Source organism: Phocoena sinus, chromosome 9 (assembly GCF_008692025.1).
Source record: "Phocoena sinus isolate mPhoSin1 chromosome 9, mPhoSin1.pri, whole genome shotgun sequence".
NCBI classification, from domain to species: domain Eukaryota; kingdom Metazoa; phylum Chordata; class Mammalia; order Artiodactyla; family Phocoenidae; genus Phocoena; species Phocoena sinus.
Genome location: NC_045771.1, coordinates 22,380,687 through 22,408,512, shown reverse-complemented (window position 1 = coordinate 22,408,512; position 27,826 = coordinate 22,380,687). Strand labels below are relative to the sequence as shown.

The 27,826-nt window shown below is 43.6% G+C and overlaps 1 protein-coding gene across 1 annotated transcript; it reads left to right on the top strand.

Annotated features, from left to right (window-relative positions):
- The first annotated feature begins 21 nt into the window (after positions 1 to 21).
- CPA4 (carboxypeptidase A4) lies at positions 22 to 26,697 on the top strand. Its single transcript, XM_032642560.1, has 11 exons — positions 22 to 89; positions 10,247 to 10,328; positions 10,760 to 10,894; positions 12,132 to 12,230; positions 15,894 to 15,995; positions 17,287 to 17,391; positions 18,156 to 18,265; positions 19,416 to 19,507; positions 20,916 to 21,115; positions 22,223 to 22,307; positions 26,510 to 26,697. Exons 1-11 carry the CDS (start codon positions 22 to 24, stop codon positions 26,695 to 26,697), a joined length of 1,266 nt encoding a protein of 421 aa, XP_032498451.1.
- Positions 26,698 to 27,826: the final 1,129 nt, after the last annotated feature.

Here is a 27,826-nt window from a genome sequence, read left to right as displayed (position 1 = left end):
TATGACTGACACCCTTGGGACATGAAGTGGATACTGTTCTTTGGGGACCTTATTGGGTCCAGCATCTGTGGCCAAGAAAAGTTTTTTGGGTAAGTTCCTTTTGGACTTACTATTACTTGGTTAGTTCAGAGATATGGGAACCAAATGGATTTGGAAATGAATGGCTGATTATACCTCAAGTGGTACAGTGCCGGACTCCTGTCCCAGCTTTGCCCCTGTGTCATCCTGGGTCAATTACTTCTCTCTCAGGCTCAGCTTTATCTGTGATATCAGGACTAGGTGGTCTCCACAGTCCCTCCCCAGCTCCCTAATTCCTGCCAATACTTTTCCTTCCTAGTTCTTATTTGTAAGGTCAGTTTCAGGCATTTCTATTTTCTTACTCCTATATTATGAATTACTAAGAATTACCAGAAATTGTTTCAATTTCTGCCATGCTTAAGGGAAAACTTGGGTCATAGGCTTTTTGGCTTCACTTCTCTGTTATTGGTTAAGGTTTGGTGGAGCTTTCTCATCAGCATTTGGCATATGGAGATTTGATAGGTCTTGCCTAGCCGAAACTATGAAAAGTGACATGCAAGGATACACCTGTACATTCTGTGCGTGTGTGTGCATGTGTATGCACACACATGCACACGTGCTCCACACAGAATTCCTTGAGGTTTGCAAAGGAGAGGACATTTGGGAGGTAGGAGAGGTGAAAGGATGGTATGGTACCCTACTAGAAGATTGGGGGGGATGGAGTCAAGGTGGCAGTGTGGGAAGACATGGAGTACATTTCTCCCCACAACTAGGGCACCTGCCAGACACTGGTGGGGGACCTTGATGCCCAAGAAGACAGGAGGAACCCCCAAGCGAATGGCTGGGGGTTGGGCCGAAGCTCCTGCAGTGGGAGCTCCAAGTCTGAACCACTGGACTAACAGAGAACCTCAGATCCCAGGGAATATTCATTGGAGTGAGGTCTTCCAGAGGTCCTCATGTCGGCATCAAGACCCAGCTCTACCCAACAGCCTACAAACTCCAGTGTTGGAAACCTGAGGCCAAACAGCCAGTAAGACAGGAACACAATCCCACTCAACAACAACAACAAAAGAGACAGCAAAAGAATAAGCCACAGATGAAGGAGCAAGGTAAAATCCTACAAGACCAAATAAATGAAGAGGAAATTGGCACTCTACCTGAAAAAGAATTCATAGTAATGATAGTAAGGATGATCCAGAATCTCGGAAATAGAATGGAGGCATGGATTGAGAAAATACAAGAAATGTTTAACAAAGACCTAGAAGAACAAACAAACAGAGATGAACAACACAGTAACTGAAATGAAAAATACACTAGAAGGAATCAATAACAGAATAACTGAGGCAGAAGAACAAATAAGTGAGCTGAAAGACAAAATGGTGGAAATAACTGCTGAGGAGCAGAATAAAGAAAAAAGAATGAAAAGAATTGAAGACAATCTCAGAGACCTCTGGGACAACACTAAATGCACCAACATTCAAATTATAGGGGTCCCAGAAGAAGAAGAAAAAAGGGTCTGAGAAAATATTTGAAGAGATTAAAGTGAAAAACTTCCCTAAAATGGGAAAGGAGATAGTCACCCAAGTCCAGGAAGTAAAGAGAGTCCCATACAGGATAAACCCTAGGAGAAACACACCAAGACACATATTAATCAAACTAACAAAAATTAAATTCGAAGAAAAAATATTAAAAGCAGCAAGGGAAAAGCAAAAAATAACATACAAAGGGATCCCCATAAGGTTATCAGCTGATTTTTCAGCAGAAACTCTGCAGGCCAGAATAGATTGACAAGATATACTTAAAGTGATGAAAGAGAAAAACCTACAACCAAGATTACTCTACCCAGCAAGGACCTCATTCAGATTTGATGGAGAAATCAAAAGCTTTTGAGACAAGCAAAACCTAAGAGAATTCAGCACTACCAAACCAGCTTTACAACAAATGCTAAAGAAACTTCTCTAGGCAGGAAACACAAGAGAAGAAAAAGACCCACAAAAACAATCCCAAAACAATTAAGAAAATGGTAATAGGAACATACATATCGATAATAACCTTGAATGTAAATGGATTAAATGCCACAACCAAAAGACACAGACTGGCTGAATGGATACAAAAACAAGACCCATATATATGCTGTCTACAAGAGACCCACTTTAGACCTAGGGATACATACAGACTGAAAGTGAAGGGATGGAAAAAGATACTCCATGCAAATGGAAATCAAAAGAAAGCTGGAGTAACAATACTTGTATCAGATTAAATAGACCTTAAAATAAAGACCTTACCAGAGGTAAGGAAGGACACTATAAAATGTTCAAGGGATCAATCCAAGAAGAAGATGTAACAATTGTAAATGTTTATGCACCCAACATAGGAGTACCTCAATACATAAGGCAAATGCTAACAACCATGAAAGTGGAAATCGACAGTAACCCAATAATAGTAGGGGACTTTAACACCCCACTTACACCAATGGACAGATCATCCAAACAGAAAATAAATAAGGAAACACAAGCTTTAAATGACACAATAGACCAGATAGATTTAATTGATATTTATAGAATATTCCACCTGAAAGTGGCAGAATACACTTTCTTCTCAAGTGCACATGGAACATTCTCCAGGATAGATCACATCTTGGGTCACAAATCAAGCCTCGGAAAATTTAAGAAAATTGAAATCGTATCAAGCATCTTTTCTGACAACAATGCTATGAGACTGGAAATCAATTACAGGAAGAAAACTGAAAAGAACACAAATACATGGAGGCTAAACAGTGCACTACTAAATAACCAAGAGATCACTGAAGAAATCAAAGAAGAAATTAAAAAATACGTAGAAACAAATGACAATGAAAGCACAATGACCCAAAACCTATGGGACGCAGCAAAAGCAGTTCTAAGAGGGAAGTTTATAGCAATTCAATCTCACCTCAGGAAACAAGAAAAATCTCAAATAAACAATCCAACCCTACACCTAAAGCAAGTAGAGAAAGAAGAACAAAGAAAACCCTAAGTCAGTGAAGGAAAGAAATAAAGATCAGAGCAGAAATAAATGAAAAAGAAATGAAGGAAACAATAACAAAGATGAATAAAACTAAAAGCTCGTTCTTTGAGAAGATAAACAAAATTGATAAACCCTTAGCCAGACTCGTCAGGAAAAAAAGGGAGAGGATGCAAATCAATAAAATTAGAAATGAAAAAGGAGAAATCACAACTGACACCACAGAAACACAAAGGATTATAAGAGACTACTACAAACAACTATATGCCAGTAAAATGGACAACCAAGAAGAAATGGACAAATTCTTGGAAAGGTACAATTTTCCAAGACTGAACCAGGAAGAATTAGGAAATATAAACAGACCTATCACAAGTAATGAAATTGAAACTGTAATTAAAAATCTTCCAACAAACCAAAGTCCGGGACCAGATGGCTTCACAGGCAAATTCTACCAAACATTTAGAGAAGAGCTAACACTGATCCTTCTCAAACTCTTCCAAAAAATTGCAGAGGGAGGAGCACTCCCAAATTCATTCTATGAAGTCACCATCACCCTGATACCAAAGCCAGAAAAAGATATCACAAAAAAAGAAAATTATAGACCGATATCACTGATGAACATAGATGCAAAAATCCTGAACAAAATACTAGCAAACAGAATCCAACAACATATTAAAAGAATCATACACCATGATCAAGTGGGATTTATCCCAGGGATGCAAGGATTCTTCAGTATATGCAAATCAATCAATGTGATACACCATATTAACAAATTAAGGAATAAAAACCATATGATCATCTCAATAGATGCAGAAAAAGCTTTCGACAAAATTCAACACCCATTAATGATAAAAACTCTCCAGAAAATGGGCATAGAGGGAACCTACCTCAACATGATAAAGGCCATATACGACAAACCCACAGCAAACATCACACTCAATGGTGAAAAACTGAAAGCATTTCCACTCAGATCAGGAACAAGACAAGGATGTACACTCTCGCCACTATTATTCAACATAGTTTTGGAGGTCCTAGCCACGGCAATCAGAGAAGAGAAAGAAATAAAAGGAATGCAAATTGGAAAAGAAGAAGTAAAACTGTCAGTGTTTTCAGATGACATGATACTATATATAGAGAATCCTAAAGATGCCACCAGAAAACTACTAGAACTAATCAATGAATTTGGTAAGCTTGCAGGATATAAAATTAATACACAGAAATCTCTGGCATTCCTATACACTTACAACAAAAAATCAGAATGAGAAATTGAGGAAGCAATCCCATTTACCATCACAACAAAAGAATAAAATGCCTAGGAATAAACCTACCTAAGGAGGTGAAAGACTTGTACTCAGAAAACTATAAAACACTGATGAAAGAAATCAAAGATGACATAAACAGATGGAGAAATATACCATGTTCTTAGATTGGAAGAATCAATATTGTGAAAATGATTATACTACCCAAAGCAATCTACAGATTCAAACGCAATCCCTATTGAGCTACCAATGACATTCTTCACAGAATTAGAACAAAAAATTTTACAACTCATGTGGAAACACAAAAGACCCCAAATAGCCAAAGCAATCTTGAGAAAGAAAAATGGAGCTGGAGGAATCAGGCTCCCCAACTTCAAACTATACTACAAAGCTACAGTAATCGAGACAGTATGGTACTGGCACAAAAACAGAAATATAGATCAATGGAACAGGATAGAAAGCCCAGAGGTAGACCCATGCACATATGGTCACCTAATTTACAACAAAGGAGGCAAGAACATACAATGGAGAAAAGACAGCCTCTTCAATAAATGGTGCTGGGAAAACTGGACAACTAAATGTAAAAGAATGAAATCAGAATACTACCTAACACCATACACAAAAATAAACTCCAAATGGAATAAAGACCTAAATGTAAGACCAGACACTATAAAACACTTAGAGCAAAACATAGGAAAAATACTCTTTGACATAAACCACGGCAAGATCTTTTTTGACCCTCCTCCTAGAGTAATGAAAATAAAAACAAAAATAAATGGGACCTAATGAAACTTAAAAGCTTTTTCACAACAAAGGAAACCATAAACAAGATGAAAAGACATCCCTCAGAATGGGAGAAAATACCTGCAAGTGAAACAACGGACAAAGGATTAATCTCCAAAATATACAAACAGCTCATGGTGCTCAATATTAAAAAAAAATAATCCAGTAAAAAAATGGGCAGAAGAACTAAGTAGACAATTCATCAAAGAAGACATACAGATGGCCAAGAGGTACATGAAAAGATGCTCAACATCACTAATTATTAGAGAAATACAAATCAAAACTACAATGAGATATGACCTCACACTGGTCAGAATGGCCATTATCAAAAAATCTAGAAACAATAAATGCTGGATTGGGTGTGGTGAAAAAGGAACCCTCCTGCCCTGTTGGTGGGAATGTAAATTGATGCAACCACTATGGAGAACAGTATGGAGGTTCCTTAAAAAACTAAAAATAGAACTATCATATGATCCAGCAATCCCACTACTGGGCATCTACCCTGAGAAAACCATAATTCAAAAAGAGAAGAGACATGTACCACAATGTTCATTGCAGCACTATTTACAATAGCCAGGACATGGAAGCAACCTAAATGCCCATCAACAGATGAATGGATAAAGAAGATGTGGCACATATATACAATGGAATATTACTCAGCCATAAACAGAAATGAAATTGACTTATTTGTAGTGAGGTGGATGGACCTGGAGTCCGTCACACAGAGTGAAGTAAGTCAGAAAGAGAAAAACAAATACCGTATGCTAACACACATATATATATATATGGAATCTAAAAAAAAAAAATGGTACTGATGAACCTATGGGCAGGGCAGGAGTAAAGATGTAGACATAGAGAATTGACTTGAGGACATGGAGCGGGAGGGTGAAGCTGGGGCAAAGTGAGTAGCAGCGACATATATACACTACCAAATGTAAAATAGCTAGCTAGTGAGAAGCTGCTGCATAGCACAGGGAGATCAGCTCGGTGCTTTTTGACCACCTAGAGGGGTGGGATAGGGAGGGTGGGAGGGAGACGCAAGAGGGAGGGGATATGGGGATACATGTATGCATATGGCTGATTCACTCTGTTGTATAGCAGAAACTAACACAGTATTGTGGAGCAATTATACTCCAATAAAGATCTATTTAAAAAAAAAAAAAAAGGTTAAGAATCCTGGCCAAGGCCACTTAGCTGGTAAGCAGGGGAGTTGGAGCAAAACCCATATGCTTTTGTTATAACACAAGTTAATCTCCAGATAGAATCCTGTATCTCACTGATCTGTCTATATCTGTTAGTTTACTCTCCATTATACTATCTGGCTAAAGGGACTTTGGAATTGTTTATTGAGATAATTACTTATATGTGATTGAGTAATTTTTTTTTTTTTTGCGGTACGCGGGCCTCTCACTGTTGTGGCCTCACCTGTTGCGGAGCACAGGCTCCGGACACGCAGGCCCAGCAGCCATGGCTGACGGGCCCAGCCGCTCCGCGGCATGTGGGATCTTCCCGGACTGGGGCACGAACCCGCGTCCCCTGCATCAGCAGGCGGACTCTCAACCACTGCACCACCAGGGAAGCCCTGATTGAGTAATTTTTATAACGATGACTTCCGTTCACACCTGGTCTCTACTGCCAAATAGCTCAGAGGGTTTAGGCATAGCAGGTGGTCAGGGAAGGAGATTTTTCCACAGGCAGCTCAGCAGTAAGTGTGTAATAACTACGCTTGCTGCCATGTGGGCTGATGCGTAGAGCTCTCAGGCTCTCGCTGCTCCTATTCACATGACTGAAAAATCTTTCTTTCTCAGGATAGAGACTTCTCTTAGAATGCAGCGGACGCCTGGGTTGAGGTTTCTTGGCTGAGCTCTGGAGTGCTCACCATAGGCGCTTGCACAGAAAGGGCTGTGTGCCTGAGGAAATTGCAGATGGTTTTAACCAATAGTGTCATCCTTACCCCCAAATCTGTTCTTGCCTCGTAGTAGGGAACCCAGCAAAGGTGGAGGCCACCATGGCCTCAGCAGCTCCCATGGGATGCACGGCCTGGGCAGCCAGCTTGGTGAACATTTAGAGCAAGGGGAAGCTGGCCTCTGAGCATTCAAGTGGTTGGGAAGCCAGGATGCAGGTTGGCTTGGAGGGGGAACAGTGCTGATGGAGATGAAGATGATGGTTTCTCCCCCCACCACACCCCCAGGTCTCTGTTCATTCCATCTAACTCACCTACCTCCCCAGTCTCTCTCACTCTGCTGGTGTCTTCTGTCCTGGGATTCACTCATCTTAAGGATAGGATGGTGACCAGGATGCCTAAAGGTGCACAGCAAGCATAGAACAGGAAGTAGTTGCAGAACTTGTAACATCAGCAGTAACTGGTTGGCATTTAAGTGTTCTGTGAAATCATCTCTTGTGGTGGCTTCTAAGCCTGGCTGGGGATGCAGGTGAGAAAGGCACAAAGAACAGGCCACTTGGCTGCCCACATGGTAGAAGGGGGAGAGATAGAAGCTCAGCACCAAGGTGACTGTTGACTGTCCAGAACATGGGACACATGTGAGGGTGACTGAGAGTGGATCACTAGCCATTGCACGGTAGCAGCTGGCCAGCCCTGGGTATTGGAGAGTACCAGAGTTAAGAAGAGCTGTAGGAGCACATACCTGTGTGGAGTAGGAGGGGGGGTGAACATGGCAACCTGCAAACCACAACATGTCCCCCTTCCCAGGCCAATCTTCCATCTTCAGAAAGAGCTTAAGGTCTGTGAGAAGATTTCCAGATGGTGGAGATAGGTTGTGTTCCGCCACCCACACTTTCAGGAAGGTATTTTCCAAATAGAGACAAGGACAGTGAGGGCAAGAGAGAGGCTGCCCTTCACCTGGCACCCACTTATGTTCTCTCTGTTTCTAGATATTGATGGGCTTATGTTCATGAGAATAACATAAGATTCTCCCCACGCCCTGCCAGCTTTTAGCACCATCTGAAGTCTGTCGCCAAGGTTGTCTGCTCTGGTTGGGGAAAACCTCGTGGGTGATGGGAACTGGTCCTAAAGCCTGGGTGGCAGATTGGCTAGGCAGGTAAAGAAAAGGGCTGGACATCCAGGCAGAGGGAACAGCATGTGCAAAGGCATAGAAGGGCAAAGTATATGGTGAATTCGGAATTTCAGTGAGGCTGGAGCCAAGAATGTGTAGGAGGGAGAGGTGGAGGAGAGACAGATGGGGAAAGGCTCCATTCTGCACCAGCCTTTCCGCCCTGTCTCTCTGCATGCTGCAGATGTGTCTTTATCCTTTGGAGCTGGGTTAATTAGGACATGATGAAATGCACTGTGGTTTTAATCATCATCTGGGCCAGTTAGATTCACTGTGTTCCCTTATCATGAACAGTGCCCAGGAGTATGAAAGTTCTGTTGTGAAGTTATCACTTTGGAAGAATTAAAACACATGCTGTGGATGAATGTGTAACATGATTTTCATACTCTTAAGAGCTCCTTATTCTTATGTTTCTCTTTTTTTTCCTCTTCCTGTTCCTTCTCTCTCCTCTTTCTCTTTGTGATTACTCAAGTCAGTGCTGTATTTTACCAATGCCTCATTTTGCTAACAGAGATGTCAATGCACAGGTACTTTCCAGAACACCCATTTTTAAGACGCCTCTTTTTCTGGGGTATTGAGGGTGAGTTGTGACAGAGCATGAGTTCTGCAGATGGGTCCTGGTACTCAGCCAGGAGGAAGGATTTCTCTTCTGTTTTCAACCTGTTTCTTTTGCAAGGCTGCTTTCCTGTGTCAGGGAAATAGTGGTTTGATTCCCCCATCTTTGCAGGGCTGCAGTCCAACACCTAGCAAGCCTGTTGGGTTCAGGCTGAGATCCGCCAGCCAGTGGCTTCTCCACCATGGCCTCAGCAGCTCCCATGGGATGCAGTTGGCTGCCCACCTCCGAGAACCCTGTGGAGACCGGATGAGCTGGGAGAAAGTGAAGCCTCATCAATGGCGTTTCCTCCAGACTTGCCATCTGCAACAGAAGCGACTCTGCAGTGGACCTTGCCTCCTTGATGCTAGCCTAGACCCCACGGAGATCCCCCAGAAGCTCCCAGAACAAAGTTAAACTCTGAGAGTCCATCCGGATTGAGCCAGTTTTCTGATGAGGAGATGCTGATCTGCCACATGTGGCTGCACATTTAGCTCCCTGTGACAGAACCATTTTCTCTGTCAACAGGTCCTTCAGCCCACAGCCCTCTCCAGCAGCTTTTCCTGCATTCATTTGTGTCAAAGGGATGACGCATGTGACAGCGTTGAGTGTGGATTCATTCGGGCCGTCACCTAGCAACGGCCTAATGGCTCCCCTGGCTTTCTGAGCCGGCCCAGAGCACAAAGGCAGCTTTTCAGGCTCGGCCTTCTCCCACCCACACGCAGGACTTCAGGGACCTCTACCCCTGCTGCTGCTGCGGGAGCTAAATGGTGTGTAGGAAACAAGTGCGGGACAAATAACAAAGGGGGACTCGGGACTGGCCCCTATCAGGGCCCCATAGGGAGGATGAATCCCGAGTTCAGCCCCAGCACCATGCATTTGTATAGGGTTCTGGAGCTGGAAGGGCCTGGGAGAGCACCCAGCCTCTCCCCTCTTTGCTAAGAGGAAAAATAACTAACCCTCCAAGGATGGAAGGTCTATTCTCTTTTCTAGCTCTTTCCAGCATGGACATTCAGCCAGAGTTTCAGTCCTAGACCCTGACAGTGAAGAAGTGCTTCTTTATGTCTTGAGTTAGCTTTGCGTGTAACTCAGGAACATTCCTTTCTGCAAAATATATATGTTTTTCATTATAAAGTAATATGACCACATTACAGAAAACAGATACGAGGGGAAAAAAGTAAGTCATCCATAATCCCATGACCCGAACATAAGCACTGTCAGCATTTGCTATATTTCCGTTGTCTGTTTTTCTTCCAATGCATCTGCTTTTTCCATACTTGCAATCATGGCATACATACAATTTTGTGTCCTGCTCTTTCACTTAATATTTCCCTTAAAGTTATACCATAAGCACTTTTTCATATTTGCCACGTAGTCTTATTTTTAATGGCTATACATTATAACCAAAGACTAGACCATTTCCTCTTATTTGGCCCAGTTATGTCTGGGATAGTAGGCCTGAGGTTTATTTGCCAGCTGAAAGCTCACCATTATCTTTTACTTCTTTTTCCTTTCTCCAGGGACCAAGTTTTCAGGATTAATGTCAGAAATGGAGATGAGATCAGCAAACTAAGTCAGCTAGTGAATTCAGACAACTTTAAGGTACCTAGTTCTCCTTCTCTTGGGTATCAATTAACTTTAGTGGGAGAAGACTCTTGCAGCACTGGCATTGTTATTCCTGAAGAGTTTCTGTGTATAATCCTGTATTAGTCAACATGCCTTTATACAATTGAGAGGGTTGGTGGGGGAGAAGTGCTGTAGATCGCAGCAGTGCTGTCCAGGGAGATGAGAGGCCTCAGCAATGGGCTCCATCTTTCTATCTGCATTGACTTATTACTTCTTGGGCTTTGCCAGGTATTGCCCGCTGGGGAGGCCTGACCAGATAAAATTATGAAATGGCAAAGTTTTCCCTTGTGCAGAATCTAACCCCTCAGGGATCACCAAAGCTTTTGGCAGTTGTTCTAGAAGAATGAGCTCATTGTGCCTTTTACCTGAACTATCCTTTAACCTGGTTTTACTTCTGTTCTCTTCAGCTCAACTTCTGGAAATCTCCCTCTACCTTTGCTTGTCCTGTGGATGTCGTGTTCCCTTCTGTCAGTCTGCAGCCAGTCAAATCCTTCCTGAAGTCCCAGGACTTAGAGTACTTGGTGACTGTTGAAGACCTGCAGGTGGATAGGCCAAGGTCCCTCACTGGTCTCGCATAGGACCAAGCAGCCAGAGTGGACTTGAGACATTTTCAAGTTCTGGTCTTATTCTTCTCCATTTAAAAGATGAAGACATTGAAGTATATGGAAGTAAAGTACAGTGACTTGTTAGAGGAACATGTTGTACTAGAAAGAGCATACATGGGTTAGGAAACCAGCCAGATCTGGATCCAAATCCTGATTTTGCTAACTGCTAGCTGTGTGACTTTGGACAAGCTGTTAACCTCTTGAGACTCTGTTTCTTCATCAGTAAAACGGTAATAGTTATACCTACTTCATACAATTTATTGAGAAGTTTAAGTGGCTCAATGTACATAAAATGTCTAACAGTGCCAGGTATGTCATAGATGCCCCACAAGTATTAAGTCCCTCTCCCTTTTCTTATTTTAAGTCAGGAGGGAAGAACAGAGTGTATGGTGGGTAGAAGGTGGGGCCCCGGTGGGGAGGTGCTGAAGACCAGTCATAAAAAGCATCCTTTGGGAATTCCCCAGTGGTCCAGTGGTTAGGACCCCACACTTCCACTGCAGGGGACATGGGTTCGATCCCTGGTCGGGGAACTAAGATCCCGTGTGCTGTGCGGTGCGGCCAAAAAAAAGCATCCTTTGAGAAAGGGAGAATGTTACCAGCAGCCCCCAGCAGAGGGAACATCACTGCCTAAGCCAGACACCAGCCTCATGAGCTGTATTTGAACAGCAGGGCAGTGTCTGGCTCATGTTCTCTCCTTCACTGAGGTGGGTTGTGGACTAATTGGTGATTTGGCCCAGGAGTTTCCTGATGGTGTGAGCAGCTGTGAGCTTATTAATCATCCTCACATGTCACAGACATCTGCCAGGAACCTTCAAAGTATGAGTGGTTGTAAGAATTTCTTTGTTTCTGAATGGTTTCCCAAGCTGGGTATTTCAGAGGCACTGGATACCAGATGCAGACTGATGGCTAGAGAATTTGTGGTATAGAATAACCAAATAGCACATATGTTGCTTCCAGGAAGTAAGTAGGTTTTGAATGAGGTGATGTACATTGGGCTCCAAGAAGTAAGATTATATAGATATGTGGAAGAAATCAGACCTCCTTTTACACCTTGACATTTGTGCTTCTTGATATGTGTGCCATCTTGGCCACCACATGTCCCAAGATACGGTGGAAACAGCATGAAGCTCCATCCCCAAAGGATCACTTTGTAATGTTGCCGTGTCTGTTTTAGGCCCTTTTAGATAATGAAGATGAGGAAATGCAATACAATGAAGGTCAAGAACGGAGCAGTAATAACTTCAACTATGGAACCTATCATTCCCTGGAAGCTGTAAGTATTTCAGAGCAGGTTAAGATCAAGGTCATTGGCTACTCTTCAATTCTTTTCTTTTATTTTTTTAATTTTAGAATTTTAAAAATCTTTTTATACAGCAGGTTCTTATTAGTTATCCATTTTTCAATTCTTTTCTAATTCTTTGTTTGTTTATCTCCCACCAACACCTAAGAGCATAGTGAAACACAAACTGAACATTTTCTCCCACGTGCATCGTTCTTTTCTTAAGCAACCCCTCAAAGAAAACCATGAAATAATTGCAATCATTTCCAGTCCTTGTAATTCAACCTTCTTATACCCCACCAGAATCCCTGTACTTTATTCACTCAGATTAAAGTGTTTCTTATCCCAGGCAAATAGACAAGTGATTATTTCCAAGGTTAACCAAATATTTCCACTCATTTATCATGACTACTTATAACGTATATTTATTCCATAATGCGCTTTGGTGCTGTGTTTAGTTAGAAATCACTTATATAGATGACTGACTTTCAAGGTAAGCCAACCCTTCAAATGAGAAATTTAGAGCAGAATAATTTAATATGATATTGGAATTTGAGGAACCAAGAAGGACTGGAATGGAACTGAATCACATAGCATACGGTTTTCTTAGGTCCTCAATGTCTTCTTCCTTAGTCTGGAAACTCTCTACTAACTCAGGAAGACACCCCAAATCTAAATTGGTATTCTTCCTATAGCTGAATATATGTTGTTCTTTATATCCAAAGATAGAGTTCTTGGCATGCTTTTCATGAGGCATATCCTTTGAATTATTTTTCTTCTAGATGAGGTTTTTTTCAAAGCTTGACCAAATATTTCCCCTTCTTTCCCAGGATTGTCAGTAGCTTTGTTTAATGTGTACACTTCCAGCCGCACTGCCCCTTGATCCCTCTTGTGACCAATGACATACAGCTGCAAAACACCTGGATAAAGTTAGGAGTTCAGTCCAGGGCCATGGACCAAAGCAGAGCTAAGGGCCCACACAGGGATCAAACCCACGATGTTAGCCTCATTAACATGGAGCACTCCCTAGCTGAGCTAACCAGTAGCAAATGTCACCCCAGATTCTGGAAACTCCATCCCCTCACCTGCCTGCTGCAGGAGCCTCACTTTCCCATCCACTCACTTTTGTTCTCTGGCTTTAGGTATCATTGTCATCTGGCTTACAGCCATCTATCGTTCCCTGCAAGGCCTTTTGCTGTGGGCTGGTGTACCATCTCCCTTCTGACTTGTTCATATTCAGTTCTTTTTAAAAACAGCTTTTAAGAGCTCATATTCCACAATCACTTGGGCCTTCTTAGGTCTCTAAAGGGAATTTCATGTTTGTCTCTGCCAGGGTTTCTAGTTTCAGATCCTTTGTGTGTATTGTTGTGGTGTGCTGTTATTGTTGTTAGTTTTGTGGGTAAGTTTTCCCCTGATGTTGGCAGTGTGAATTTGCACCCCTCATCTGGACACAGCTTAGTGTTTTTTTTTTTTTTTTTTTTTTTTTTTTTTTTTTTTTTTTTTTTTTTTTTTTTTTTTTTTTTTTTTTTTGCGGTACACGGGCCTCTCACTGTTGTGGCCTCTCCCGTTGCGGAGCACAGGCTCCGGATGTGCAGGCCCAGCGGCCATGGCTCACGGGCCCAGCCGCTCCGCGGCATGTGGGATCTTCCCGGACCGGGGCACGAACCCGTGTCCCCTGCATCGGCAGGCAGACTCTCAACCACTGCGCCACCAGGGAAGCCCACAGCTTAGTGTTTTAACTTTTCCTGGGTGACTCTCTTTCCTCTCACGACTCAGGGCAGGCATCTGACGTTCTAGGGTCAGTGGGTAGAGTTTCCAGGCCCTTTGCATGGCCAGAATTACCAATTCCTAGCTCTCAAGTTCCAGCTCCTTGCCCCATGCAGGGTCCATTGCCCTCTACTCCTATTCCTGGTTGCTATAAACTCTCGGTGCCTAAAGTGGATATCTGGTTCTGGGGCTTCATCTTCTGCCCTTTACTGTGTTACCTTGTTCCCTCTAAATTTCTGGCATCCACAATTTTTCCTTTTTTTTTGGCTTTTAAATTTGGCTGGGACTCATTTTCATTGTATTTTATCTGGCTTGTATTTTATTTGGGAGGTAGTTTCTTGCTTCTGCTCAATCTGCCATAATGGCTGCAAGTCTGATAAATCCTTTAAGCTTGATTTTATTCTATATTGATTACACATTTTCATTCTTGGTAAAGCTCCTTCTTTCAATTTTAAGGTCTAAACAGAAATTTGTTTATTTCCTTATTTCAACCCTCAAAAGGTTTGAACAACTAAGATGGATGAACTCCATTTAAATCAAACTTTTTTTTTTTTACTGAAAGCAAATGGAGGCATTTGTAGCCGTGATTTATACAGCTCTTCACGTGCCCTCTCAAAGCCTTTGAAGAATCATTTCCAAAGTGGGGTGCTTGTATGGCAGGGTGTAAGCAAGATGGTCCACTGGGATGGAGAAATAAACTATTGCAGCTTCTATTTATATTTCTACATATATTTGTATTTATTATTATTTTAAAAATATATTTATTTATTTATTTTTGGCTGTATTGGGTCTTTGTTGCTGCACGTGGGCTTTCTCTAGTTGTGGCGAGAGGGGGCTACTCTTCGTTGTGGTGCACGGGCTTCTCATTGCGGTGGCTTCTTTTGCTGTGGAGCACGGGCTCTAGGTGCGTGGGCTTCAGTAGTTGCAGCACATGGGTTCAGCAGTTGTGGCTTGCGGGCTCTAGAGCACAGGCTCAGTAGTTGTGGCACACGGGCTTAGTTGCTCCGTGGCATGTGGGATCTTCCCAGACCAGGGCTCGAACCCGTGTCCCCTGCATTGGCAGGCAGATTCTTAACCACTGCGCCACCATGGAAGTCCTGTATTTATTGTTAATGCAACAATTTTTTAAAACATCTTTATTGGAGTATAATTGCTTTACAGTTGTGTATTAGTTTCTGCTTTATAACAAAGTGAATCAATTATACGTATACATATATCCCCATATCTCTTCCCTTTTGCGTCTCCCTCCCTCCCACCCTCCCTATCCCACCCCTCCAGGCGGTCACAAAGCACCCAGCCGATCTCCCTGTGCTTTGTGGCTGCTTCCCACTAGCTATCTATTTTACGTTTGGTAGTGTATATATGTCCATGCCACTCTCTCACTTTGTCCCAGCTTACCCTTCCCCCTCCCCGTATCCTCAAGTCCATTCTCTAGTAGGTCTGTGTCTTTATTCCAGGCAGATTCTCAACCACTGCGCCACCAGGGAAGCCCAACTGAATTTTTTTTTTAACTGATGGAGAAAGGGATAAAAAAGTTTGGAGAGCAATGCTTTTTAAGAACCTTGGCTAAATGGGACCCTTGCTGATTATTGAGCCTAGTATACTGCAAAGGGCCACACTGTTGGAGCAGTATCTGCACAAGTCTCTCTACTCTAGTTTAATGGGCTATAATTTTGTGGACAAATAAAATGTGTTTTTCTCTAGAAAACTGTAGAAACGGATTCTTAGGCAGTTGCTTAAGAATAAGCATTCCATGCCGATAATATTGACAACCCCCAGGTTAGGGGACTGTAAAAAATCATTAAGATCAACAAGATTAAGTTCACATATACCCACCCAGAGCTGAACAAAATTTTTAAATGCTCCTGTGTTTACCTTTTCACAGTTCAGATTTACCATGAGAAAGACAGCATTGCCAGAGATTTTCCTGACTTGGCAAGCAGGGTGAAGATTGGGCATTTATTTGAAAACCGGTCAGTGTATGTAATGAAGGTGAGGCCCCATGCACTTTGAAGGGCCCGACTAGACTCAGGTTCCTGTTCCTTGTGTCCAAGATACAGCCCTCACACCTCTGAAAGAGGTAGCTTTATAGGACCTCCTTGACTTTAGGGAGGAGGGTGAGGTGAGGAGACATCTACCCGGATTCGAATTTGGTCTGACAGAGGGTCCCCTGCTTCTGCCTAATGTGGGAGGAGTTAGTAGGAGCATATCGCATTCCAAGTTTTGGCTGAAAAGCAGAATCAGGAAGAGGTGGGAGGCTGTTAGTGTTCCAGAAAGCTCTCAGATTGGCCACAGTCTTTTCCCTCCATTCCCATCTTCTGTAAATATTAAGACAAATTGGGATGGGCCTACAAATTCTATTCTGCTTATTTTCCTTATTGGAAAAGCAATCTAGGAAGCTGATTTTAGGGTTGATGTAGTTTTAAGCCCAGTCTATGATCCTTGGCTGCATAAAGCCTAATTTCCAGATATTTCTAACAGATTTCAGGTCTATATTGGCAAAAGAAGTAGAGAATTTATGGCAGTGACATAAATTACATAAATAATCCAGCCAAATGAATAAAAAGGAATTTGGAGATACAAACCATGGAACAAGTGATGGTGCCTAGAATTTGTCAAACCCTTGAATCCATACAGGCCCTGAGGAGCCCAGGTTTATAGCAATGGTGAAATTACCAGTGGGAGAAGACCTGCCATTGAGCTGGTTGCTGTAAAATTATCTACATGAATTTAGATTATTTGCCAACTGCTGGAGACCCTTGCTTCATTAGCACCAAGCTCTGACCCAAGGGGGCCCCACACTAAAAAGCAGCAGCCAGAATTCATTTCATGCTGTTTACAAAGAGCTTTAGTGAACCCTCCCGTTCCTCATTTTAAAACTGATTTCATTTATTGCCTCAAGTAGAACAGGCTGGTTCATGCACTTTTGTGTCTCTCTGTTGGGCTACCATTTGAGGTCTTTCAAGAGGCATAATAGTATCTCTAATCACACGGGCATTGTAATTCACAGTAGCAATTGTTTCCCCTTCCTATTTGCTTCCAACCTTGGAGTGGCTCAAGCTGCCTGGAGCTGCGGTGCTGCAACTGGGCCCTGCCAGCCAACAAATTAAGCTCTCTGGTCACGAAGAAGCCCGATAAAGGGATGGTGCCCTCAGACATTTGGTCTCTGAATGATCTTAAATTGATTAAATGAATAGGGGCGAGCTGGGAAGAGGAGAGGAGAGGTGAGCGGAGACGCAGGCGGGCAGGAGGGTCATTTTCTGGCCTCTTTTTCCTTCCACAGTTCAGCACTGTAGAAGGCAGGCGGCAGCTGACCATTTGGCTGAATTCAGGTATCCATTCCCAGGAGTGGATCTCACAGGCCACGGTGATCTGGACCACAAGGAAGGTCATGTTGCCTTGTATTACCCCAGAATTCTGTTGGGCCCGGATTGCCCTGCAGCGTCCCACACAGCTAGACCCTGGAGATGAGATAGAAAGGCACTATGCACAGACATGATAGGCTGGGGGGTGCCTTTTCTGATTGGAGAAGCAAAAGATCAGAGCCCCATAGTCAGGCCACTGTGGCTAAATGACAAAGTGAATTCATAGCAGCAAGCAAGCTAATGAGCTGCAGAGGTGGCCCTAAAACCCTGACCCGTAGTCAGTCCCGCAGGAAGGGAGCAGGGTCTTCTCAGTAGCAAAGCTCAGGTAAGCTTTACCTTTAGTCCCTTTCAGGCCACCCAGACCCTCAGGGACCTCATGCTATCTCCATGTCCCTCTGGAAAGTCTATTTTAAGCCAGCACCAGTGGAGGGGTGGTGCAAGTGGAGGATCCATCTTCCCTACCCCTAGCACGGGGAGGGGGCGTGCTCAGATTCCTAATAACTATTATGATGTGCGGCTCTCCCCTCCCCTGTTCCCGCCCCCTGGAAGGAATGAATAAACAAGGCAGCCCAGGACTCACTGAGGTTGATGTCATCAGGCAACCATGTTTCCCCGGGTTTTGAAGTGCTCCATGGGCTTTGCAGAGCACTGCACCTATGAGGGTGGCAGGGAGGCTGCAGAGGGTGGATGCTGTTCTAGGAGTTGGGCATCTTGGGAAGATAAACAGGCTTAGACCTAGCAACCCAGCCTGCAGGGCACAGCTGACAAGCTCGTTGTCTCTGCTTAGACTGTATCTGATTATGGGAAGGATCCAGCCATCACCTCCATCTTGGAGAAAATGGATATTTTCTTGTTGACTGTGGCCAATCCTGATGGATATGTATACACACAAACTCAAGTGAGTAATACTGACAGAATAGGCTGGGTTTGGAGTTAAGACTTTTTTGTTGAATTCCTTGCTTTGCAACTAAATAGTTGTATGACCTTAGAGAAAACTTCCACAAAATGTGCATGTTAGGAGCTTCCTTGGGGTCTCATTTTCCCGTCATTCTCTGAGCTAAGAGTCACCAGGGAATATTTTTTTCTTAGAGTGAATAGTCTAATGAACTCCCTATTATGGATCTTGAACAATTATCAACACTTTACCAATCTTCTTTTCATTTCTTTCCCTCCCACACATTTTTCCTGATGTATTTTAAAGCAAATCCCAGACATAAGGTTACTTCATTCAAAACTTCTTTAGTAGTCATCTCTAGCTGATGATAATTAAAACAACGAACAATATACCACTATCAACTGTAAAAAATTAATGGAAGTTCTTTAATATCATCTGATATCCCTAATTATCTTTAAACTGTCTTTTGAGACAGTTTGTTGAAATCAGGATCCAAATAAGGTCTGTACCTGCATTTGGTTGTTACGGCTCTGCAGGCTTTTTTATTCTACAGTGGTACCACCCCCGCCCCCCCCACATATCTTTTAAAATGTCATTCATTTGTTGGAGAAACCAGGTAAATTGTCCTGTAGGATGTGTCACATTCTGAATTTGCCTGATGGCTTCTTTGTTCTATGCCATTTAATTTATTCTCTCATCTCCTGTATTTCCTATTCACTTGTGGTCAGATCTAGATGCTTGGTTGGAGTCAGGTTAATCTTTTAGGCAAGGATAAAATAGTTGCCGTGCACTTCCGGTCACATCAGTGATCACTGAGGCCCATAATGTCCATTTGCCCCACTTTTACTGAAGCCCAAAGTTATTCCGTGGACTCAGATGGTGTCAGCCTGGGTCCCATCAGGGCATTTTGGCGAGGTCCTTTTCTCCGGGCCAGAAGGGCTAAGCCTCCTCTCTCTGGGGCATGAGAGACTCCGCAGTTAGTGAGGGCTGAAGCTCCGATGATCCTCCAGATCTCTGGAGTTGCCTCCAGAGCTGTAGGCAGCTTGTCCCATCCATGGTGCCATCTCCATCATAGTCCCCCAAAGAAAACCTTCACCTCTCCTGTGCCCTGACCCATCTCTGAATGTTGTTCCTTCCTTGGTGAATTTTTCCGAACCGATTATGGAGGAAGACACGGTCTCTAAATCCTGGAAGCTCCTGCGTTGGTACTGATCCAAATAGAAATTGGAATGTTAGTTTTGCAGGTAGGTGGGGGAGACAGTTTTTAAATCCTGCTACCCCTGGGTAGTCTGGTCCACAGGCCTCTGAGCTGGCAGTGAGGGAGCTGGTTTCCAGGCTAGTTCCATTGCTGGTTCATTGAGAAACTTGGGTAAGTCCCTTATTCTCTCTATGTATCATTTTACTATTATTATTTGTAATTTTGAAAGGGAATGGAGGAACAATTCCTGTCCTCCTGAGAGAATGCTACTATTTTAAAAACGATTCTATCTTATATATATAAATTCATGGGCCTGCTTTGTATCCTGGCCATCCCAGCTTCTGGGCAGTACCGGATGGGTGGAAGGGCTGTTGGTGGCAACTCAGAAGAGAGCAATTAGCACTGTTACCCCAACAGGCAAGATCACATTGTGAGGATTAAACTACAGCAGTTTACCCTTAGATGTGTAAATATGAACCTCAGCCCTTTGATGTCATGGAAAGAGAATGAGAATTAGGAGTCCTGGGTTCTGAGTTCCAGTTATTTAAAAATCATCCCCACAATAGTGCCAACTATGTGCCAGGTACCTTCCCGTGTATAATCTTATTTATTCTTCTGACTTGGAGACTGAGTTTTCTTGTCTGAAATGAAACAATTGAAGCTCAGAGACAATCTCAAGAGCATATGGTTGATAAGAATTAGGACCTAAACTCACTTTTCAATTTCAAAGCCCGAGAGTTCTCTTTCACTATTCAGCTGTACTGATGTTTTGTTTTTAGTGTAATGTTTTAATGTAATGGTTTTAATTCTCTTACTTGCATAGAAATACCACAAAAACCACTGGGGGAAAAATAATGTGACTGTGGGAAAGGAGCTGATACAAATGTGGGAATTGAGGGCGTCAAAGTTAAGTTACAACAGGGGTGGTTTCACACATACACCAGATACCTTAGGGGCCTATATTGTGGGTAATACAGAAGGCAGTAATTCTAAATACCTGTCAAATAATCAAGAGATTTTAGCCACAACAATAGATTATTTTTGGCAGCACTTGGCCATTAAGATCTGAACCAAGAGAATGAGTTGACACCAGAATAAATGGAGTCATTTTCATTATTAATTGGTATTCATATTAATTATCTAGAATGCTTATTAATTGACAACTCACCGTCAAGTATGATATTAATTATTTATGACAACTGTTGGTGATACAATACAAGGTCAGCTCTCTCCATTTAGAGGAGTCCTACCAGTTTTCCTGCCCATGTGTGGCAGATCCAGCACCCCACTGCCACACCCTCCCTGCAATTTACACACACTATGGACCAGATTCTCAGGGAGAAGCTAGTAATGGCCTGCCTATGCCTTCTCCCCCTCCTCTGGGTAGAGTACCCTGCATTTTTGTTTCCTTAGCCTATGGGTTAAGGTTTCTGCTTCGGCCACCCCTCCCACAGGAGAGGGAGCCAGTGACAACCCTTGTTCCGAAGTATACCATGGAGCCCACGCCAGTTCAGAAGTGGAGGTGAAACTGGTGGTAGATTTCATCCAGGAACGTGGGAATTTCACATGCTTCATCGACCTGCACAGCTATGCACAGCTGCTGATGTATCCATGTGGGTACATGGTCGAAAAGGCCCCGGATGCTGATGAGCTGGTAAGCGGGGCTGCATCCAGCCCTGGGCGTGCTTTTCCCCTGGGTGCTGCAAAGTCCAGGAGCAGGGCTTATTTCAAGAAGCCCCAGTATTCTCTCTCTGTTCTTTGCAGTGTGCCATCAGGCCTACTGGGAATAGGAAGAAGATGATGCCTCTTACTTCTGAGTTTGCTGTGAGTTCCAAGAACCAAACCCAACCCTGTCTTTCCTTCTCACTTGTTCTTCCGACCAAAACGTATTGCAGACCCACTGCTTGCCAAGAACTGTGGGTAGCATTGTGGTGGGCAAGGGGGAGGTGCTCCTCACTTGGTGTAAGGTAGAGTCTAAGTAGGGTGTAGGCCACAGCCTAGGGGTGCTCTGGGTCACATGCAATGACTCACCCCAGGATGTGAGCAGGCACTTAGGGTGAACTGACTGGAGTAGGGCTGGCATCCACAGAGTGACTGCAGGCCTATCTCTCCACGCTGGTCTGCTTGAGTGTGCCCCTCTGCCCGGGGCCACAGCTAGCTCACACGCCTCCCAGCAGATGCAGCCCCACCCAGGGCTGGCCAGGTGTGGACTAGATTCTGCTCTCGAGGTGCTCTGTGTAGGGCACATCCATATATGGTGTCCCTGTCTCCACCTCCACTCTGGGAGCACCTAACTCTTAGAAGGTTTTCTCTTGAACATACTTGCCCTTCCCTCATGTTCATGAACATAACATTCCCTTCCCTCAGGATAGGTGAAGATGGTGGTGCCTTTATTAGATTTCTAGTGGGCTGGTGAGCAGCCTTCCAGATCTATGAAGAGCTTGAATACAGTTCCTCCAATTTGTGTTTATAATATACATGCTTCAGAATGCTTACCTGGTCTTCTTCCACCTCTCTCCTTACCACCTGCCCCAAACTGGAAGTAAAGAACTGAGGATAAGAGAAGGAGTTGGAGGAACCATACCATTTCCCTCACTTCATAGTTAGGCCTTTGCTCTGGTTGGTTGGGAAAGAAGGAGACCAGGAGGGAACATTGAGGGTGGGGTCGGGAATTTTTCAAACCACTGCAGTACAGAACAGCTGAGGAATGTCTGGCTTCGGGATCCATTCTTTCTCACTCTGATGATTTCCCCACTCCTAGGATGAGGTGGCAAGGTGTGTAGCCAAAGCTCTGGCTTCCCTGTCGGACACTGTGTACCAAGTGTGTCCTACCTGCACCACTGTCTGTAAGTACTCACTGAGTTTATTGGTTATAAGGAAATGCTTTGAGAGGATACTTGAAAAGGAGCGGGAGAAGAGCTGCAAGTCAGCCTTCCTATGTTGTAGTCTTTTTTTGTTGTTAGTGATAGGCTGAATTTATGTCAAGTCTGTGTGATGGTAGCTGTCACGTGCGGCCATCTTCATCAAACTGAGGTGGTGGTACGGTGGGTAGAGGGGAACCCCTCACCTTCCTGTCCAAAATGAACACGTGTTGAGCATAACAGGCTTAGGTGAGGGGTTCCCGCGACAATCATTAGCATTGAGCTGAAAAAACAAAAACTCTACCAAGACTTCAGACCTGAAGATGGTCTTGAGGCCCATCACCTACAGCTCAACCCCAATTGGAGGAAATACCCTTGTTTTGGTTTCTCACTGAAGTGTTTCATCTGAGCATTTCACTCTATTCCTGCTGAGATCCTTCCAGTTCCCTTATTCTGTGAGTCTGATCTTTAAATTTTTTTTTTTATTTGTTTGTTTTGTTTTTGCGGTACGCGGGCCTCTCACTGTTGTGGCCTCTCCCGTTGCGGAGCACGGTCTCCGGATGCGCAGGCTCAGCGGCCATGGCTTACGGGCCCAGCCGCTCCGTGGCATGTGGGATCTTCCCGGACCGGGGCACGAACCCGTGTCCCCTGCAGGCGGACTTTCAACCACTGCGCCACCGGGGAAGCCGTGATCTTTAAATTTTTAGATCAAATTGAAGGATATGATTATTCTCCAAGGCCCTAGCTATAAATGGGAAACAGAAACAAAAAATGTGGGGAGCAAAGCTCCTTTCAAGCAAGTGCCCTTCTTTTCCCCTCCTGTGCCTCTTCTGTAAATAGTCTTCCAACAGTTGGTCCACCCTCAAAGCCCCTGCAAACTTGTTGGTAATTCTTTCCTTTTCCATACTGTAACTTGCCGTCCCGTCCTACCTACCTCGCCCTCAACTAGCTGTTCCCCTCAGTCTTCCTCTTCTGCGAAGATTCTCCAACCTACCTCTTGGGTCCTCCTCTGTACTCTGATCTCAGCGCTCTTGTCTGTGTTTCACATGCCACCAAGCTGCATAAAGCACTCAGCACGATGCTGGTGGTTGTGTTGCTAATTGCAGCAACAATCCAGTAATTACACATAGTTTATTATTACTAGTGTTTTTGAATGGGAACTCCTCAGAGAACAAGCACATCAGGAGAGGTTCTCCACCCTCTAATTAGTCAGAACTGAGTCCTACACCAAAGAGAGCTAAAGGAACTTGGCAGGAGCCTTCTGAGGAGGTCCTCTCAAAAGATCTTTGCGGGTCACCAGGGTCCTGGCTTTTGGGTCAGATGCCAGTTTAAAGAATGGCCTTTTCCTCACATGTCAAAAACATTTTTCTCCCCAGCATAAGCTGTGCCAAAATTAAGAGATACTCATCAGATTCCTCCAGCAGAAGAGGAGAAAGGCTCTCCTGAGCATTGTCCAGGATACATAATATTTCCTACCTCTTTCAAGAGCCCATCTTCTGTATTTTTTATAGGCTTTGTCTGCCCTCCTTTCTTCCCCAAAATGAAATCAATTTTTGTATAAAAGCACTCTAACTCCCTGGGTTATTGTATGTGTTATATAAGTAGTTGACATTTGTCCCTTCAAGTGCTGAACTTTTCCTTAGATTAATCATTTTAGATGAAAATAATTCTAAAATGGGTTTTCACACTTCCCTGCCTTCTTAAACAGAGTACATAGAAGAGATTTAAGCTCTGTTCTTCATGACTGAGTGGCCTTCTGAATGTCAGTTGTTGCATCTTGAAGGCCTTCTGTGCTGTACTGGACTGTTCAATCCTTTTGCTGAACAGCGCAGCCTGTTTTGCTTCTTTAACTCTTGTGTCTGCTTTTTAGAGTTTTCATGTCTCCTTCCTCAGGCCACCTTCCTCTAGCAACCCTTTCCCCTCCTCTTCACTGATTCTAATCTAGTAAGGGCTTGGAAACAAGTTCATTGGGCTCGTTTAGCTCATGGATAGATTGTGAGTATTAAGGATGTTCATGACAGCATTGTTTATAGTCACAAAAGACTGGTAAGCAACTAAATGTTCATCAGTAGAGTGCTGGATAAAAACACGTTTGGTGCATTACTACAGTGAAACACTATGCAGCCCTTAAATGAGTGAGGTGGATCTGTATGTGCTAATAGGGAATAATCTTCAAATGTTAATTGAAAAATACAGTGTATACAACAGTGTTATTAGTATGTTCCCATATGTGTTTTTTCTTTTTTTTGTAAATTTATTTATTATTTATTTATGGCTGCGTTTGGGTCTTTGTTGCTGCGCCTGGGCTTTCTCTAGTTGCGGTGAGAGGGGGCTACTCTTTGTTGCAGTGCGTGGGCTTCTCATTGCGGTGGCTTCTCTTGTTGCGGAGCATGGGCTGTATGCATGTGGGCTCAGTAGTTGTGGCGCAGGGGCTTAGTTGCTCCATGGCATGTAGGATCTTCCCGGACCAGGGCTCGAACCCATGTCCCCTGCATTGGCAGGTGGATTCTTAACCACTGTGCCACCAGGGAAGTCCCCCATATATGTTTTTTTTTTTTTTTTTAAAAAAAGAGTAGGTAGACTTCGCAGGGACCCAAGTAAAGTGAAGTTCATGAACCTGATCACTTTGCTCAGCAGAGGTCTTCTCGGCGCCTTCCTGAATTTAAAATCTGTTCTGAAATACTTGAGCTTGCCATGTAAATAACTTCTAGAAACTTCTGGTGCCATTGCCTGTTTTTTTTATTCATCATTTTTCTTAGTGTAGAGAAAGGCTGTGGGAATTACATAAGAATTTCAGAGAGTATAGGAGAGCCTGTTCCATTACCTCTGGGAGCATGTAATTGTAGCAGAAGCAGCATCTCTAGAAAATCACAAATGGTATCATGAGAAACAATCTTTAGGAACAATAGAAAAACAAAGGGACCCATATTTTCATTTAATAGACATATATATTATATAATAAACGGACCCCAAGTCAGTTGAAGAAAGCATGGGCTTTGTCATCAGATGGATTGGGTTTGAATTCCAGCCTTGCCATTTTCCATCTATATTTTCTTAGATAAATTATTCATTCTGAACCTGGATTTTCTCATCTGAAAAACAAGGACAGTAATACCTACCTCATTGGCCTCTTAAAGATGAAATGAGATCATAAGTGTATACTTTACAGTATGATGACTGGCTCATGGTAGATGTTCAACAAATGATAGCTGCTATTACATTGTTATTTTAGTATTCAGTATCATCTACACTTTGCACTTTTAGCCAGTTTCTTCTCTAGTAGAGTTTTGACTGGAAGAAGCAGGAAAACAGGCCTCTTGCCTTTCGGCAAAGAGAAGTCCCAAGGGCTGTGCTTCTTTCTCTCTGTGTATCAGTTATCTCTTGAGATGTAAAAAACTATCCTAAAATTTAACAGCTTAAAACAATAAACACTAATTTTCTTACACAGTTTCTGTGGGTCAGGAACTCAGGAGCTTCTTATCTGGGTGGCTCTGGCTCAGGGACTCTCAGGACGTTGCAGTTAAGGTGTCTTCCAGGGCTACAGTCATCTAGAGGCTTGATGGGGCTGGAGGATCTTCTTCTCAGATGGCTCACTCAGATGCCTGGCAAGTGAGGGCTAATTACTGGCACTGAGTTCTTCAGCACATAGACCTCTTTATAGGGCTTCTTGAGTGTCCTTACAACACGACAGCTGGCTCCCCAGAGCCAGTGATCCAAGAGAGAGCAAGGCTGAAGCCATGATATTTATCACCTAGCTTTGAAGGGCACACACTTTCATTTCTGCAGTCTCCTGAAAAACAGGTCAAGTTGGCCCTGTCCAGTGTAGGAGGGCACAACACAAGGATGGGAATACCAGGAGACAAGGATCATCGTGGCTATCTTGGAGGCTGCCTACCACACTCTGTAAAGATTTGCTTCCAGTGACCTGAAGGAGTCTACACAGTGAGTTGGTGACAAGATGGAAATGAGGATTTAAAATCTCTTGGATTGAAACTAGTGAAGACCCTCATGGTGCAGGACAGTCTGAGACATAGGGATCAGGCCAGTGTTTATGTTGTAGGCCTGATGACTTTCAGAAATAACTGTAGATCCCTAAGGAACCACAGGTGGGCAGAGCTCCAGGCCCCTTCCCATCTAACCCTGAAAGGAACTAGGCTTCAAAGGTGTTTTCTCTTTTGACTTAACAGATCCAGCTAGTGGCAGCAGTGTTGACTGGGCATATGATAATGGCATCAAGTATGCATTCACTTTTGAGTTGAGAGATATTGGGCACTATGGCTTCTTCCTGCCAGCCAACCAGATCATCCCCACTGCAGAGGAGACCTGGCTGGGGCTGAAGACCATCATGGAGCATGTGTGGGACAACCTCTCCTAGAAGAGAGCCTGCTCTGTCTACATTTATTTATCCACATGTATACACACACACACTGAGGCCACTATTAAAGGGAGCTTATTCCTTCACATGTGAGTCAGAGCCCTCTGGCTTTGTAGAGAACACAGGTCAGCCCCTCTGCAGCCCCCTTCCTTGAAGTTTGTGCATTCTGGTGGTGTGCTTAGAGAAGCACTTCTGCCACCCTGCTGTATTTTGGTCCTGCTGTTTCACTGAGCCCTTTGTATGCCTTTCCTTCCACATAGCTGAGTGGGCAGGCCGCACTTGGGTTCAACCCTTCCTGGGTGGCCTGTCTCTACCTCATTTTTAGAATAAAAGGACATGTGAAATGGTTCTGTAGCCTCATCCAATCTAGCCACGCCCATGATCTTGCTCTGGTGGAGGCCCCAAGGGAAGTGCTGTGGGAGATAATGTTTGTCTTTTAGATTGGTCTCGGAAGATGATGCATAACTTCCTTCAATATATCTCACCTTTCTTGAACATATTTTTCTTTGAAAAATAAATCCCGAAGGGTCATCAATATAGGTCATCCCCCTTTTCTGTTTTTGTTTATTTATTCTTAGTCTGAATACAAGGTAGAGGATCACGTCTCATCACTGGGCCAAAAATTCCCAGATACTACAGTTCTGATCACATTCTTCTCTTTATCATTCAGTGTAACTGGGATCCCAGAAGGGGATCTGTGTCTTTATAGGTACTGCTCACTCAGAAACCCTGGATGAAGTGGTGATCTAATAGCAGGATTGCTAAATTATCCCTATCTGTCCTAATGGGCTTCCCTCTACTTTGCCTTTTGAACTTACTTCAGAGATCTTTCTCTTACCCTGTTGGTCCTAAATCACTCCGCCGGTCTGGGTAATCTCCCTGCCCGGCACATTACAATTTGTTCTCTGGTGTACCTTGTGTTTCCTTCTCCTGGTTTTTGTTTTTGGTCTTTAAAGTTGCCTTTTTCTATTTTGCATCCTGGACCATGAGTACCAAGGTGGAGCAAGGATTCATCAGTCAGGCTCCTCTTGCTACATTCCTCCTTAGCATGTACCATCTGCCTTTTTTCTTTATTCTTTTTTTTAAAAATTTGCCTTTTTCGAACATGTCTGTAAATCTTATCCTTCTG

What these genes read in the sequence shown, in the direction of transcription:
- CPA4 (XM_032642560.1), top strand. Translation starts at nt 22, where the DNA reads ATGAAGTGGATACTGTTCTTTGGGGACCTTATTGGGTCCAGCATCTGT. An exon ending in GGTCAGTGTATGTAATGAAG is followed by an intron (nt 15,996 to 17,286) that starts GTGAGGCCCCAT and finishes TTCCTTCCACAG; the next exon opens with TTCAGCACTGTAGAAGGCAG. An exon ending in CCCCGGATGCTGATGAGCTG is followed by an intron (nt 21,116 to 22,222) that starts GTAAGCGGGGCT and finishes CCCCACTCCTAG; the next exon opens with GATGAGGTGGCAAGGTGTGT.